Source organism: Nestor notabilis, unplaced genomic scaffold (genome assembly GCF_000696875.1).
Source record: "Nestor notabilis isolate BGI_N333 unplaced genomic scaffold, ASM69687v1 scaffold7658, whole genome shotgun sequence".
NCBI lineage: Eukaryota > Metazoa > Chordata > Aves > Psittaciformes > Psittacidae > Nestor > Nestor notabilis.
The window spans coordinates 49,651-63,437 of NW_009940559.1; the positions used below are offsets into that span (position 1 = coordinate 49,651).

General features: G+C 38.1%; 1 protein-coding gene across 1 annotated transcript in view; it reads left to right on the plus strand.

The window, feature by feature from the left end:
- The window catches only part of LOC104410297 (titin-like), a 114,772-nt gene that overhangs the window by 49,284 nt on the left and 51,701 nt on the right, over window positions 1-13,787 (plus strand). Inside the window, exons 80-103 of the mRNA XM_010020419.1 lie at window positions 154-304; window positions 393-674; window positions 756-1,058; window positions 1,149-1,451; window positions 1,569-1,850; window positions 2,308-2,607; window positions 2,702-3,004; window positions 3,116-3,424; window positions 3,510-3,791; window positions 4,022-4,321; window positions 4,469-4,762; window positions 4,855-7,821; window positions 7,925-8,245; window positions 8,360-8,644; window positions 8,846-9,145; window positions 9,471-9,773; window positions 10,321-10,596; window positions 10,709-11,008; window positions 11,097-11,399; window positions 11,630-11,929; window positions 12,055-12,342; window positions 12,435-12,731; window positions 12,820-13,122; window positions 13,214-13,519. Of these exons, the coding sequence (XP_010018721.1) occupies window positions 154-304; window positions 393-674; window positions 756-1,058; window positions 1,149-1,451; window positions 1,569-1,850; window positions 2,308-2,607; window positions 2,702-3,004; window positions 3,116-3,424; window positions 3,510-3,791; window positions 4,022-4,321; window positions 4,469-4,762; window positions 4,855-7,821; window positions 7,925-8,245; window positions 8,360-8,644; window positions 8,846-9,145; window positions 9,471-9,773; window positions 10,321-10,596; window positions 10,709-11,008; window positions 11,097-11,399; window positions 11,630-11,929; window positions 12,055-12,342; window positions 12,435-12,731; window positions 12,820-13,122; window positions 13,214-13,519 (9,658 nt within the window). The remainder of the gene's footprint in view (window positions 1-153; window positions 305-392; window positions 675-755; window positions 1,059-1,148; window positions 1,452-1,568; window positions 1,851-2,307; window positions 2,608-2,701; window positions 3,005-3,115; window positions 3,425-3,509; window positions 3,792-4,021; window positions 4,322-4,468; window positions 4,763-4,854; window positions 7,822-7,924; window positions 8,246-8,359; window positions 8,645-8,845; window positions 9,146-9,470; window positions 9,774-10,320; window positions 10,597-10,708; window positions 11,009-11,096; window positions 11,400-11,629; window positions 11,930-12,054; window positions 12,343-12,434; window positions 12,732-12,819; window positions 13,123-13,213; window positions 13,520-13,787) is intronic.

Consider the following 13,787-nt stretch of genomic DNA (forward strand, 5'->3'; position numbering starts at 1 on the left):
CTGAAGAATTCTATGTGAGCTAGATCCACATATGCTTAAGACTGTCTTGTGCTTGTAAATCTGAAACAACTTCTTGTCTAAGATTTACTTCAAACATCACAAACAAATTGATGATACCTTGATGTTAGCTGATGTTATAATATTTTTTTCCAGGTAAAAGATAAAGAAATTAGAGGAACAAAGTTCGTTGTGGCAGGATTAAAAGAAGGATGTTTTTACAAATTTAGAGTTAGAGCAGTGAATGCTGCTGGCATCGGAGAGCCTGGAGAAGTTACAGACATTATCGAAATGAAGGACAGAATTGGTATTTATCATTTACATTTACATTTTCAGTAACCTTAAGTCAAAGTGAGAAAAAAATTTCATTGAATTTTTTTGTTCACCTCCCACAGTGGCTCCTGATATTAATTTGGATGCAAGTGTCAGGGACAGAATTGTTGTTCATGCTGGAGGAGTAATTCGAATCATAGCATATGTCTCAGGAAAACCACCTCCAACAGTGACTTGGAGTAGGGATGACCAAGCTTTACCAGAAGAAGCCAAAATTGAAGAAACAGCTATTAGTTCTTCTTTGGTTATCAAGAATTGCAAGAGGAGCCATCAGGGTCTATACACTTTACTTGCTAAAAATGCTGGTGGTGAGCGGAAGAAGACTATTATTGTTGACGTGCTAGGTAAATAGCAACTTCCTCCTTGTGACCAAGTAAAATTTCATAACATTCAGCACCTGTGCTTAAATACTTCTTTACTTTCAGATGTGCCAGGCCCAGTTGGAATGCCATTCCTTACTGAGAACCTGACCAGTGACTCTTGCAAATTGACATGGTTTACTCCAGAAGATGATGGTGGTTCTCCTATTACCAACTATATAATTGAAAAACGTGAATCTGACCATAGAGCTTGGACTCCAGTAAGCTGCACAGTTACAAGACAGAATGCTACTGTTCAGGGACTCACTGAAGGGAAAGCTTACTTTTTCCGAATTGCAGCTGAGAATATAATTGGCATGGGTCCATTCACAGAGACAAACAAAGAAATTGTTATTAGATCTCCAATAAGTAAGTATATTTTCAGATTTGGATTACTGTCATATGAAATGAATATGCAGAAAAACGCATTTACTGTATTTTCTTTTTGTTTGTCCACAGCTGTTCCTGACCGTCCAGAAGACCTGGAAGTAAAAGCAGTTACCAAGAACTCTGTTACATTAACTTGGAATCCTCCAAAATACGATGGAGGCTCAGAGATCACCATGTATGTTCTAGAGAGCCGTCTCATTGGAAAAGAAAAATTCCACAAAGTTACAAAGGAGAAAATGCTTGATAGGAAATACACTGTAGAAGGCTTGAAAGAGGGTGATACCTATGAGTATCGTGTGAGTGCTTGCAATATTGTGGGACAAGGCAAACCATCATTTTGCACAAAACCAATCACCTGCAAGGATGAAATCGGTATGTATCATTGTCATATTTCTTTTTAAATCAATGATTTCATTTACTGATTCCTCACTTTTTCTTACTAATATTGTTGACATGTGTGGGCATTGTGGTTTTAATATCATCTTTCAGCTCCTCCATCACTTGACCTTGACTTCAGAGACAAGCTTATTGTTCGGGTTGGTGAAGCTTTCTGCCTGACTGGACGTTACTCAGGCAAGCCCACACCAAAGGTTACTTGGCTAAAGGATGATACCGTTGTAAAAGAAGATGACCGTACAAAGATCAAGACAACTCCTACAACTCTTTGCTTGGGGATAGTGAAATCTGTCCGTGAAGACTCAGGCAAATATTGTGTTACTGTGGAGAACAGCACAGGATCAAGAAAAGGATTTTGTCAAGTTAATGTTGTTGGTAGGTTTTACTGAACAACAGTGTTGTCTATAATTTTTAGTAGTGATTAGAATTCATTGAATTATATAAAATGTAAATATTAAAATGCATTCTTTATTACAATAATATAATTTACTGCATTCTCATTTATGCTGAAACACTATTTATTAATTTGAAGTACATAGTTAACTCTGGATTAAGTTATTCAGCATGAATAATTTCATGTCTTTACATGCATTTAAAGAATGTCAACATTGTAGACAATGTCGATCACCAAATACCTTATAAGCATTAAGGAATTAAGTCTAGTAAGTCAAACACATATTAAAGAGGAATAGTTCTGAGGTGTTGATTTCTTATTAAAACTGTGACACCATGTTTCTACTTTCAGAATACATTTACTGTATCAACACTGTTTAATCTGTCTTACACGAAGTTCATATAAAAACACGGGTATGCTTTATTTTTTCTTAAACAGATCGCCCATCACCTCCAGTAGGCCCAGTTATATTTGATGAAGTCCATAAAGATCATATGATAGTTTCCTGGAAACCTCCATTAGATGATGGAGGCAGTGAAATTACAAATTACATTATTGAGAAGAAGGATACACACAGAGACTTGTGGATGCCAGTTACATCTGCCACAGTAAAGACAACATGCAAAATTCCTAAGCTGCTCGAAGGAAGAGAATATCAAATTCGAATTTATGCTGAAAATCTTTATGGCATAAGTGATCCTCTCATCTCTGATGAGATGAAAGCCAAGGACCGTTTCCGTATGTTATTCATTTTCAATCTTACTTTGATACTTTAATCTTTACTCTGTTTGTAGAGTTCATAAAATATTTATTCATTTTTTTTTTCCCCCAGGTGTTCCTGATGCACCTGAGCAACCAATCATTAAGGATGTTACCAAAGACTCTGCAGTAGTGATTTGGAATAAACCATATGATGGAGGCAAGCCAATAACAAACTATATTGTAGAAAAGAAGGAAACAATGGCTACAAGATGGGTCAGAGTTACCAAAGACCCGATTTTCCCCAGTACTCAGTTCAAAGTACCTGACCTCCTTGAAGGCTGCCAATATGAATTCCGTGTTTCAGCAGAAAATGAAATCGGTGTTGGTGATCCTAGTCCACCATCAAAGCCAATTTTTGCTAGAGATCCAATCGGTAAAGTATTACACATCATTTCTTATTGAAATTTTGATGCACTATTCATTTCAGTAAGAAAATAATTTTAATAGTTTCTTTATTTTCCTTTTTTTTTTCTTTTTGTAACAGCAAAACCAAGTCCACCTATTAATCCAGAAGCAGTAGATAAAACTAAAAATTCAGTTGATTTATCTTGGCAACCACCACGTCATGATGGTAATGGCAAGATAATTGGCTACCTTGTTGAATATCAGAAGGTTGGAGATGAAGAATGGAAAAAGGCTAATCTTACAGCAGATTCTTGTCCTGAAACAAAATACAAAGTCACTGGCCTTACTGAGGGCTTGACCTATAAATTCAGGGTCAAGGCAGTCAATGCAGCAGGTGAATCTGAACCAGCCTATGTTCCTGATCCAGTAGAAGTGAAGGACAGACTTGGTGAGTTTAATAAAATCAGATAAGTTTACTTAAGAAGAGATTTTTTCTTACTTCATTTTCTAAAAACATATCATTTTGATTCCAGAACCTCCTGAGCTGATACTTGATGCTAACATGGCCCGAGAACAGCATGTAAAAGCTGGAGATACCCTGAGACTTAGTGCTGTTATTAAAGGCGTTCCATTCCCAAAAGTTATGTGGAAGAAAGAAGATCATGAGGTCTCACCCAAAGCTGATATTGAGGTTACAGGAGTTGGCAGTAAGCTTGAAATTCGTAACACTGTCCATGAAGATGGTGGAATTTACTCCCTGACAGTTGAAAATCCAGCTGGTTCAAAGACTGTTTCAGTAAAAGTCGTGGTCTTAGGTAATCTTTTTGATGTTCCTTTTAGAATGCATGTTTTTATTCTGTAATCAGAGATTAAGAAATAATTAATTTCTGGAAAATATCAATAAACTGAGTTATAAGAAATACACAGTAGAAAAAGGACTAAAAATTACATGATATATATTAGTTTCTCTTGACATTTACTAAGTTTTGTAAAAAAATATTTTGGTTATCAAATAAATAACAGATTCAATTTTTGTCAATATTAGATAAGCCTGGTCCACCCAGAAATCTGCAAGTCAGTGAAGTTAGAAGCGATTCTTGCTATCTCACATGGATGGAACCAGAAGATGATGGTGGCTCTGTCATTACCAACTATGTGGTGGAAAGAAAAGATGTAGCTTCTGCACAGTGGGTAGCCGTTTCATCATCCTCAAAGAAACGTAGTCACTTGGCTAAATATCTGATGGAAGGCACTCAGTATGTCTTCCGAGTTGCAGCTGAGAATCAGTATGGTAGAGGTCCATACGTGGAAACACTCAAGCCTATTAAAGCTATAGATCCACTGCGTAAGTGTTCTTCATTTATATGATTTGTTTTGTTCATATTGTTCTTGGTAATCTTTGAGATTGTCTTGTTGGTACTAACATGAACATTGCACACTGCTACTATAGATTAGCCATCCTAGTAAACATTTCTTTTTTGTCATTTAAAAGATCCTCCAGGGCCACCAAAGAATCTCCATCATGTAGATGTTGACAAGACTGAAGTTTCCCTTGTTTGGAATAAACCAGATCGTGATGGTGGTGCTGAGATAACTGGATATTTGGTGGAATATCAAGAAGATGGTGCAGATGACTGGACAAAGTTCCAGACAGTCCCTATGCTAGACTGTGTTGTTACAGGCCTACAAAAAGGAAAAATATACAAATTCCGTGTGAAAGCTCAGAATATTGTTGGTCTTAGCCTTCCAGATACAACTATACCAATAGAGTGTCAAGAAAAACTAGGTAATTTTTAGTTTTTCATGTTGTTTCACTGATTATTTCTCTCTTTAAGCATTTCCCCTGAAAAGGTAATTTCTGTTTTTCTCTAATTTCAGTACCTCCGTCTGTGGACCTAGATGTGAAATTAATTGAAGGTCTTGTTGTTAAAGCTGGCACCACAGTAAGACTTCCTGCGATTATGAGAGGTGTGCCAGTTCCCACTGCAAAATGGGTTACTGATGGCATTGAAATTAAATCAGATGGCAGACACAAGATTGAGACTGACAATTATTCAACTGTACTTACCATCAAAGACTGTATAAGGAAAGATACAGGAGAATATCTACTCACAGTATCTAATGCAGCTGGAAGCAAAACTGTTGCTCTACATCTTACAGTTTTGGATGTTCCTGGCCCACCAACTGGTCCTATTAATATTCTTGAAGTAACACCAGAACATATGGTTATTTCTTGGCGCCCTCCTAAAGATGATGGTGGGAGTCCTATAATAAATTATATTGTTGAGAAGCGTCAATCAAAGAAAGAAACTTGGGGAGTGGTTAGCTCTGGAACAAGTCACACAAAAATTAAGATTCCAAGACTGCAGAAAGGCTGTGAATATATTTTCCGTGTCCGGGCAGAAAATAAGATAGGCATTGGTGCACCCCTTGATTCAGAACCAACAGTTGCTAAACATATGTTTGATCCACCATCCCCACCTGGTAAACCAACTGTTTATGATATTACAGAAAATGCTGCAACAGTGTCTTGGACCCTGCCAAAATCTGATGGTGGAACTCCAATAACTGGTTATATACTTGAACGACGGGAAGCATCTGGTAAATGGGTGCGTGTCAATAAGGCACCAATACTTGATATGAAATACAGAGTCACCGGTCTTTTTGAAGGCAACACATATGAATTCAGAGTTTTCGCAGAAAACATGGTAGGCTTAAGCAAACCATCTCCAAGCTCTGATCCAATAAAAGCCTCACGTCCTATCACTCCTCCTGGACCACCTATAAATCCAAAACTAAAAGATAAAACCAAAGAAACAGCTGATCTTGTGTGGACAAAGCCTCTCAAAGATGGTGGCAGCCCGATCCTGGGATACATTGTGGAATGTCAGAAAACTGGAACTGTGCAGTGGAATAGGATTAATAAGGATGAACTCATTAGACAATGTGCTTTCAGAGTACCTGGGTTAATAGAAGGAAATGAATACAAATTCCGAATAAAAGCTGTAAACATTGTGGGAGAGGGAGAACCAAGAGAACTGGCAGAAACTGTACTTGCAAAGGACATACTTTCTCCTCCAGAAGTAAGCCTAGATGTGACCTGTCGAGACATAATTACTGTCCGAGTGGGCCAAACAATCCGTATTACTGGTAAAGTAAAAGGCAGGCCAGATCCTGACATAACATGGTCTAAAGATGGCAAAATACTAGTCCAAGAAAAACGTGTTGAAATAGTCCAAGATCTACCTAATGTTGAACTACAAGTGAAAGAAGCCAAAAGATCTGATCATGGCAAATATATAATAGCAGCTAAAAACAGCTGTGGACATGCTCAAGCTTTTGCTGTCGTTAATGTACTTGACAGACCTGGACCATGTCAGAACCTGAAAATAAGCTATGTCACAAAAGATTCTTGTATGATCGCTTGGGAGAGTCCACTGGATAATGGTGGCTCTGAAATTACAAATTACATAGTAGAGTGCCGTCAACCAAACCAGAGAGGGTGGTCAATTGTCTCCTCTGATATCACTAAACGATTAATAAAGGCAAATCTTATAGAGAACCGTGAATACTTCTTCAGAGTTTGTGCAGAAAACAAAATAGGTCCGGGTCCTTGCATTGAGACCAAGACTCCTATCCTTGCAATCAATCCTATTGACAAGCCTGGAGAGCCAGAAAATCTTCACATTGCAGAGAAAGGAAAGACATTTGTATATCTGAAATGGAGAAGGCCAGATTATGATGGTGGAAGTCCCAATTTAAGTTATCATGTTGAGAGAAAACTGAAAGATTCAGATGAATGGGAAAGGGTTCACAAAGGCAGCATTAAGGAAACACACTACATGGTAGACAAATGTATTGAAAATAAGATTTATGAATTCCGAGTTCAAACCAAGAACGAGGCAGGTGAAAGTAACTGGGTAAAAACAGGTGAAGTTGTTGTCAAGGAAGATTTGCAGAAACCAGTTCTAGACTTAAAGTTAAGTGGAGTTCTAACTGTAAAAGCAGGTGACACAGTTAGAATTGAGGCTGGAGTCAGAGGAAAACCACAGCCTGAAGTTGTATGGACAAAAGACAAAGATGCTACAGATCTAACTAGATCTCCAAGAGTCAGTATTGAAACAACATCTGACACATCTAAGTTTGTTCTCACAAAATCAAGGCGTAGTGATGGTGGGAAATATGTGATCACTGCAACTAACACAGCTGGCAGTTTCGTAGCATACGCTACTGTCATTGTCTTGGATAAACCAGGTCCTGTAAGAAACTTGAAAGTCACTGACATTTCAAGTGATAGATGTACTGTTACTTGGGATCCTCCAGAAGATGATGGTGGCTGTGAAATACAGAACTACATCCTGGAAAAATGTGAAAGCAAGCGTATGGTTTGGTCTACATACTCTTCCTCCGTCTTAACAAACTATGCAAATGTGACACGCCTCATTGAAGGTAATGAATATATATTCAGAGTTCGTGCAGAGAATAAAATGGGCACTGGTCCACCAACAGAAACACACCCAATTATTGCAAAAACAAAATATGACAGACCTGGGCGCCCTGACCCTCCAGATGTCACAAGAGTTAGCAAAGAAGAGATGACTGTAGTTTGGAATCCACCAGAATATGATGGTGGCAAATCAATTACAGGATACATTTTAGAGAAGAAAGAGAAACGATCACTGAGATGGGTTCCTGTTACTAAGACTGCAATCCCAGAAAGGCGCAAGAAGGTTACTAATCTCATCCCTGGTCATGAATATCAGTTCCGTGTCAGTGCCGAAAATGAAGTTGGACTTGGAGAACCAAGCTTGCCATCAAGACCTGTAGTAGCTAAAGACCCAATAGGTATCATACTACCGTATTCTACTGCTTTTTGTTTTAATTTTAACATAACAGATTGCTAAATTGCACAACTGCATTCTTATTTGTAATTTTTATTGTCTTTCAGAACCACCTGGTCCTCCCACAAACTTGAGAGTGGTTGATAGCACAAAGAGTTCCATAACGCTTGGGTGGGGAAAACCAGTATATGATGGTGGTGCTCCAATTATTGGATATGTTGTAGAAATTAGACCAAAAGTTGAGGGTGCTGATCCTGAAGCAGGATGGAAACGTTGCAATGTTGCTGCCCAAGTTATTCACACAGAATTTACAGCCACCAGCCTAGATGAAAACCAATTGTATGAGTTCAGAGTTTCTGCTCAAAACCAGGTTGGCCTTGGCCGACCAGCTGAACTGAAAGAAGCTGTGTCTCCCAAAGAAATACTTGGTGAGTTTTCCCATTCTCTTTATGAGCACTGACATGCAAATTTTATTTACTCTGATTTTATTTTATTTCGTATGCTAAACTTTGCATTTTTGTTTCTTTACTTTTCCCTTTCAGAACCTCCTGAGATTGAGTTGGATGCAAGCATGAGAAAGTTAGTCACAGTCAGGGCAGGATGCCCTATTAGACTTTTTGCCATTGTTAGGGGTCGCCCAGCACCAAAAGTCACCTGGAGGAGAATGGGTATTGATAATGTTATCAGAAAAGGACAAGTTGATCTGGTTGACACCATGGCCTTCTGTGTCATTCCCAATTCAACACGTGATGACTCAGGCAAATATTCATTGACACTTGTTAATGCAGCTGGAGAAAAGGCTGTATTTGTGAACGTCAGAGTCCTGGGTAAGTAATGAGAGAAATACCCCTAGACAATTTTTTAACTATATTAAATCTGTAATAAAAAATGCAGGAATTTGTATTACCCCAGTTTTTGAGCACAACTGTATCAGCTAACAATAACTCCCCCTGTATAGGAAGCTGTTAGTCCCCTTTAATTTTAGCTTATTAAAGAAAAGACTAGCATAAATTGAAATTTCTTTACAGATACTCCTGGACCTGTGTCAGACTTCAAGGTTTCAGATGTCACTAAGATGTCATGCCATCTTTCATGGGCACCTCCAGAAAACGATGGTGGTAGCCCAGTAACTCATTACATCCTTCAGAAACGTGAGGCTGACAGGAAAACCTGGGGAACAGTCACTGCAGAACTGAAGAAAACTAGTTTCCAAATAGCTAACCTTGTACCTGGAAATGAATATTATTTTAGAGTAACAGCAGTGAATGAATATGGATCAGGTGTTCCAAGTGACATACCAAAACCAGTTCTAGCATCAGATCCCTTAAGTGAGTATGCTTTTATATACATTTTGTATTTTCTCTCTAATTTTAGTAAGATTTTGTAATTTTTTGAAAGTTGTTGTTTCTAAATTGGACAATGTCACTAACTACTCAATGATAAACAAATATTTCTGTGTCAGTTTATTTCAAATAATACAATCTATGAATATAGTACCTTTGCAATTATGAAGAATTTTGTTCTTTTTCATATTGTCCTTGTTGACTTAGCATGGATAATGTCCAATAATTCAACAAATACTCAATAGTCAGAAAATCTTGAAAAATCAATGTTTAATGTGTTTATTTTTTTTTTTTTCTTTCTTTCTGAAAGGTGAGCCTGATCCACCACGAAAACTTGAAGTTACTGAAATTACGAAGAATAGTGCTACTTTAGGCTGGCTGCCACCATTGCGTGATGGAGGCTCTAAAGTTGATGGGTACATTGTTAGCTACAAAGAAGATGACCAACCAGCAGATCTCTGGACAGAATATTCAGTTGTTAAAGACCTCTCCATTGTTGTAGCTGGTCTGAAAGAGGGAAAGAAGTACAAGTTTAGAGTGGCAGCTAGAAATGCCGTAGGAGTAAGTTTGCCAAGAGAAACTGAAGGAGTATTTGAAATTAAAGAACAACTCAGTAAGTAACAATCTGAATACTATTTGTGTTGTAATATTCTGCTTTACTAATGAAATGAGGAAGAATTCTAGTTCATTGCTTGAGTCCCAGAAAGACATATGCTCTATGAGGTCATCTGGAGGATTACGTTTAACTGTATTGAATATTTTGACAAATTAGAATGGATGAGGATTGACCACTAACTTAGAATTATTAGACAATTTTTCAGGTATGGTTTCAGTTGGAACCAGAAGATAGGAACTGAGGACAAATAAAAAATGTCTTCAGTGAACTTAAAATGAAGGAGAAAAAGTGTCAAAGTGATAGTTTGAAAGATAAATGGGGCCAAAAGTGGGACCTGTTTTAAAATAAAACAAGTTGTTTATATTGTAGAGTTGGTTGAGAATGTAAAGCAAAAGGGAGGAAGGATAGGTTGTCCTAATTAAGGTGTCAGGGTCCCTGAGGCAAAGATATAGGGGTAAGGGGCAGATGAGAAGAAATATAAGAAAAAGTAAATTAATATGTCACAGAAATTGAATTTATATGTCTATATGTGATTTTCTTTCAGTCCCACCTAAGATTCTGATGCCTGATCATGTTCACATCAAAGCTGGAAAGAAACTGAGAATTGAAGCTCATGTATATGGGAAGCCTCAGCCAGTTTGTAAATGGTTGAAAGGAGAGGAAGATGTACTTACATCCAGTCGCCTTGCTGTACATAAAGCAGAAAAGTCTTCTGTTCTTATCATTAAGGATGTGACTAGAAAAGATTCTGATTTTTACACTCTTACTGCAGAAAATAGCTCTGGTACTGATAGTCAGAAAATCCGAGTGATAGTCATGGGTATGTTTCATTTGATTATTTTTAAACTCAACTTTATACAAAACTAGTTTTAGTATATTCCAGTGATTGCTATTTTCTTTCATCCCTTATTTCTTAATATATTTTTGCACAGATAAGCCAGGTCCACCACAGCCTCCATTTGATATTTCTGAAATAGATGCAGATGCTTGCACTCTTGCATGGCATATACCTCTTGAAGATGGTGGCAGTAACATCACAAACTATGTAGTTGAGAAATGTGATGTAAGCCGAGGAGACTGGGTAACAGCTTTAGCTTCTGTCACAAAGACAAGCTGCAGAATTGGAAAGCTGATTCCTGGAGAAGAGTATATGTTCCGCGTTCGTGCTGAAAATCGTTTTGGGATTTCTGAGCCGCTTACTTCTGGCAAGATGATTGCAAGGTTCCCATTTGGTATGTGAATTTTTGATAGCAGCATTTCTCTTTTTAATCCTCCTAGTAAGAAAGCATGTGATTGATACCTATCTTTATTTCTTTCTAGATGTTCCTAGTGAACCAAAGAATGCACGTATTACCAAGGTCAATAAGGACTGCATTTTTGTTGCTTGGGATAAACCAGATAGTGATGGAGGCAGTCCAATCACAGGTTATCTCATTGAGCGCAAAGAAAGAAACAGTTTACTGTGGGTGAAAGCTAATGACACAGCTGTGCGCTCCACAGAATACCCTTGTGTGGGGCTCATCGAAGGCCTTGAGTATACTTTCAGAATTTATGCATTGAATAGAGCTGGAGCAAGTAAACCTAGTAAACCAACTGAGTTTGTCACAGCAAGAGCACCAGTCGGTAAGCAAAACACACCAATAAATTGCAAGAGACTACTGGGTTTATGGTCATTTTCAATATACTTTCAACTCTTTGTGATCTTCAGTTTGCCCTTATGTTTATATTTTCATGTTTACCATGAGTGCACTGTGTGGGTATGCTGTAAATAGGATCCAGTATTATTAAAGCTATTTTTTAATGTGTTAGCTTTTTTTGCAAAACAGATTATAACATGATGTTATTTGCCTTAGATCCCCCTGGAAAACCTGAAGTTATTGATGTCACTAAGAGTACTGTTTCACTGGTATGGACAAGACCAAAGCATGATGGTGGTAGCAAACTTATTGGCTACTTTGTTGAAGCTTGCAAATTACCTGGTGATAAGTGGGTTCGGTGCAATACAACTCCACATCAAATACCATTAGAAGAGTATACAGCTACTGATTTAGAAGAAAATGCTCAATACCAATTTAGAGCAATTGCTAAGACAGCAGTTAACATTAGCCAACCTTCTGAGCCTTCTGATCCAGTGACCATTCATCCAGAAAATGGTAAGAAATGCAAAAGCATTTGAGAACTCTGATAAAAGTCTATGTATATTGAACTAACCCTCATGTGAAGAATGACATGTTTACATATTACTAGATTGATTAACTCTTGGGCTTTTTCCTTTCAGTTCCCCCCAGAATAGAATTGGATCTGTCTATGCAATCACAGCTTACAGTAAAAGCTGGAACCAATGTGCGTCTGGAGGCAAATGTATATGGCAAGCCAATGCCAGCAATTACCTGGAAGAAGGACGGAGAAATTTTAAAACCATCTGAAGGTGTTAAGATCACCACTAAGAGAAATCTTGCTACAGTTGAGTTGTTCAGTGTTAACAGGAAGCAAACAGGAGACTATACTATTACTGCTGAAAATGCAAGTGGAACAAAGTCAGCAACCATTAAGCTTAAAGTACTTGGTAAGCTAAAGACTGTCTGTTAATAAATACATTTTTAGTTAAATGATAAAGCAAGAGATAGAGCTATAACAATGTGATGTTATTTTTTCTAGATAAGCCTGGTCCACCAGCCTCCGTTAAAATCAAACATATGTATGCAGATCGTGCAATGCTTTCTTGGGAGCCTCCTCTGGAAGATGGAGGTTCAGAAATTACTAACTACATTGTAGACAAGCGTGAAACAAGCAGACCAAACTGGGCCCAAGTCAGTGCCAATGTACCCATTACAAGCTGCACAGTGGAGAAACTTATTGAAGGACATGAGTATCAGTTCCGCATATGTGCTGAAAACAAGTACGGTGTTGGAGACCCTGTCTTCACTGAACCAGCAGTTGCTAAGAATCCATACGGTAAGTCCTTTGTGAGATAGCTGAATTGGCCATGTTTTTCTGTGTATACGTATGAATGTGAACATAACTTCCAAATAAATCTTCGCAGATGTACCTGGACCTTGCGATCCACCAATAATTAGCAATGTAACGAAAGACTTCATGACTGTTAGCTGGAAGCCACCAGCTAGTGATGGTGGATCACCAATAACTGGTTATATGCTTGAGAAGCGTGAAACTAAGGCTCTTAACTGGACAAAGGTAAACAGAAAGCCTGTCATTGAAAGAACTGTTAAGGCTACTGGACTCCAAGAAGGAACGGAATATGAGTTCCGGGTGATAGCACTGAATAAGGCTGGACCTGGCAAGCCTAGCGCACCATCTAAAGCAGTGTATGCTCGTGATCCTCAATGTAAGCTAAAAGCCTCAGATATTTTCCATGGTTATTTCTAAACACTTTTGTACAGTATTTGGTACAATAACTTTGTTATTTTAATTGTCAGATCCTCCTGGCCCACCAGCTTTCCCGAAAGTGGTTGATACTACTCGTAATTCAATAAGCCTGTCATGGAGTAAACCAGCATATGATGGAGGAAGCCCTATTATTGGTTATCTAGTGGAAGCAAAAAGAGCTGACACAGACAACTGGGTCAGATGCAATCTACCCAAGAACTTACAGGCTACACGATTTGTGGTAACAGGGCTGACAGAAGATACAGAGTACCAGTTCCGCGTTTATGCTGTCAATAAGATTGGATACAGCGATCCAAGCGATGTTCCTGATAAACACACTGCCAAAGACATTTTAAGTATGTTCACTGAAAACAAATTACCTTGTTAATTTCTGCTTGAATTCATGGGATGAGTTCCAAAGACAGGGTTTGTCACAGATCACAGAAGCAGATTAATTTGGAATTTTCTCAAAAAGTGTAGGCTAGAAGTGGCTGATTTGGAAAAGAATAGGGCAGTTAGGAATGGAGCAGAATCTGACTCATGTCTGCTTTTTTTCTTTTGCATGCTAGATACATTTCTGACTCCTAATTTGGATCCTCAAGAGTTTTTTCTTTCTCTAATCCT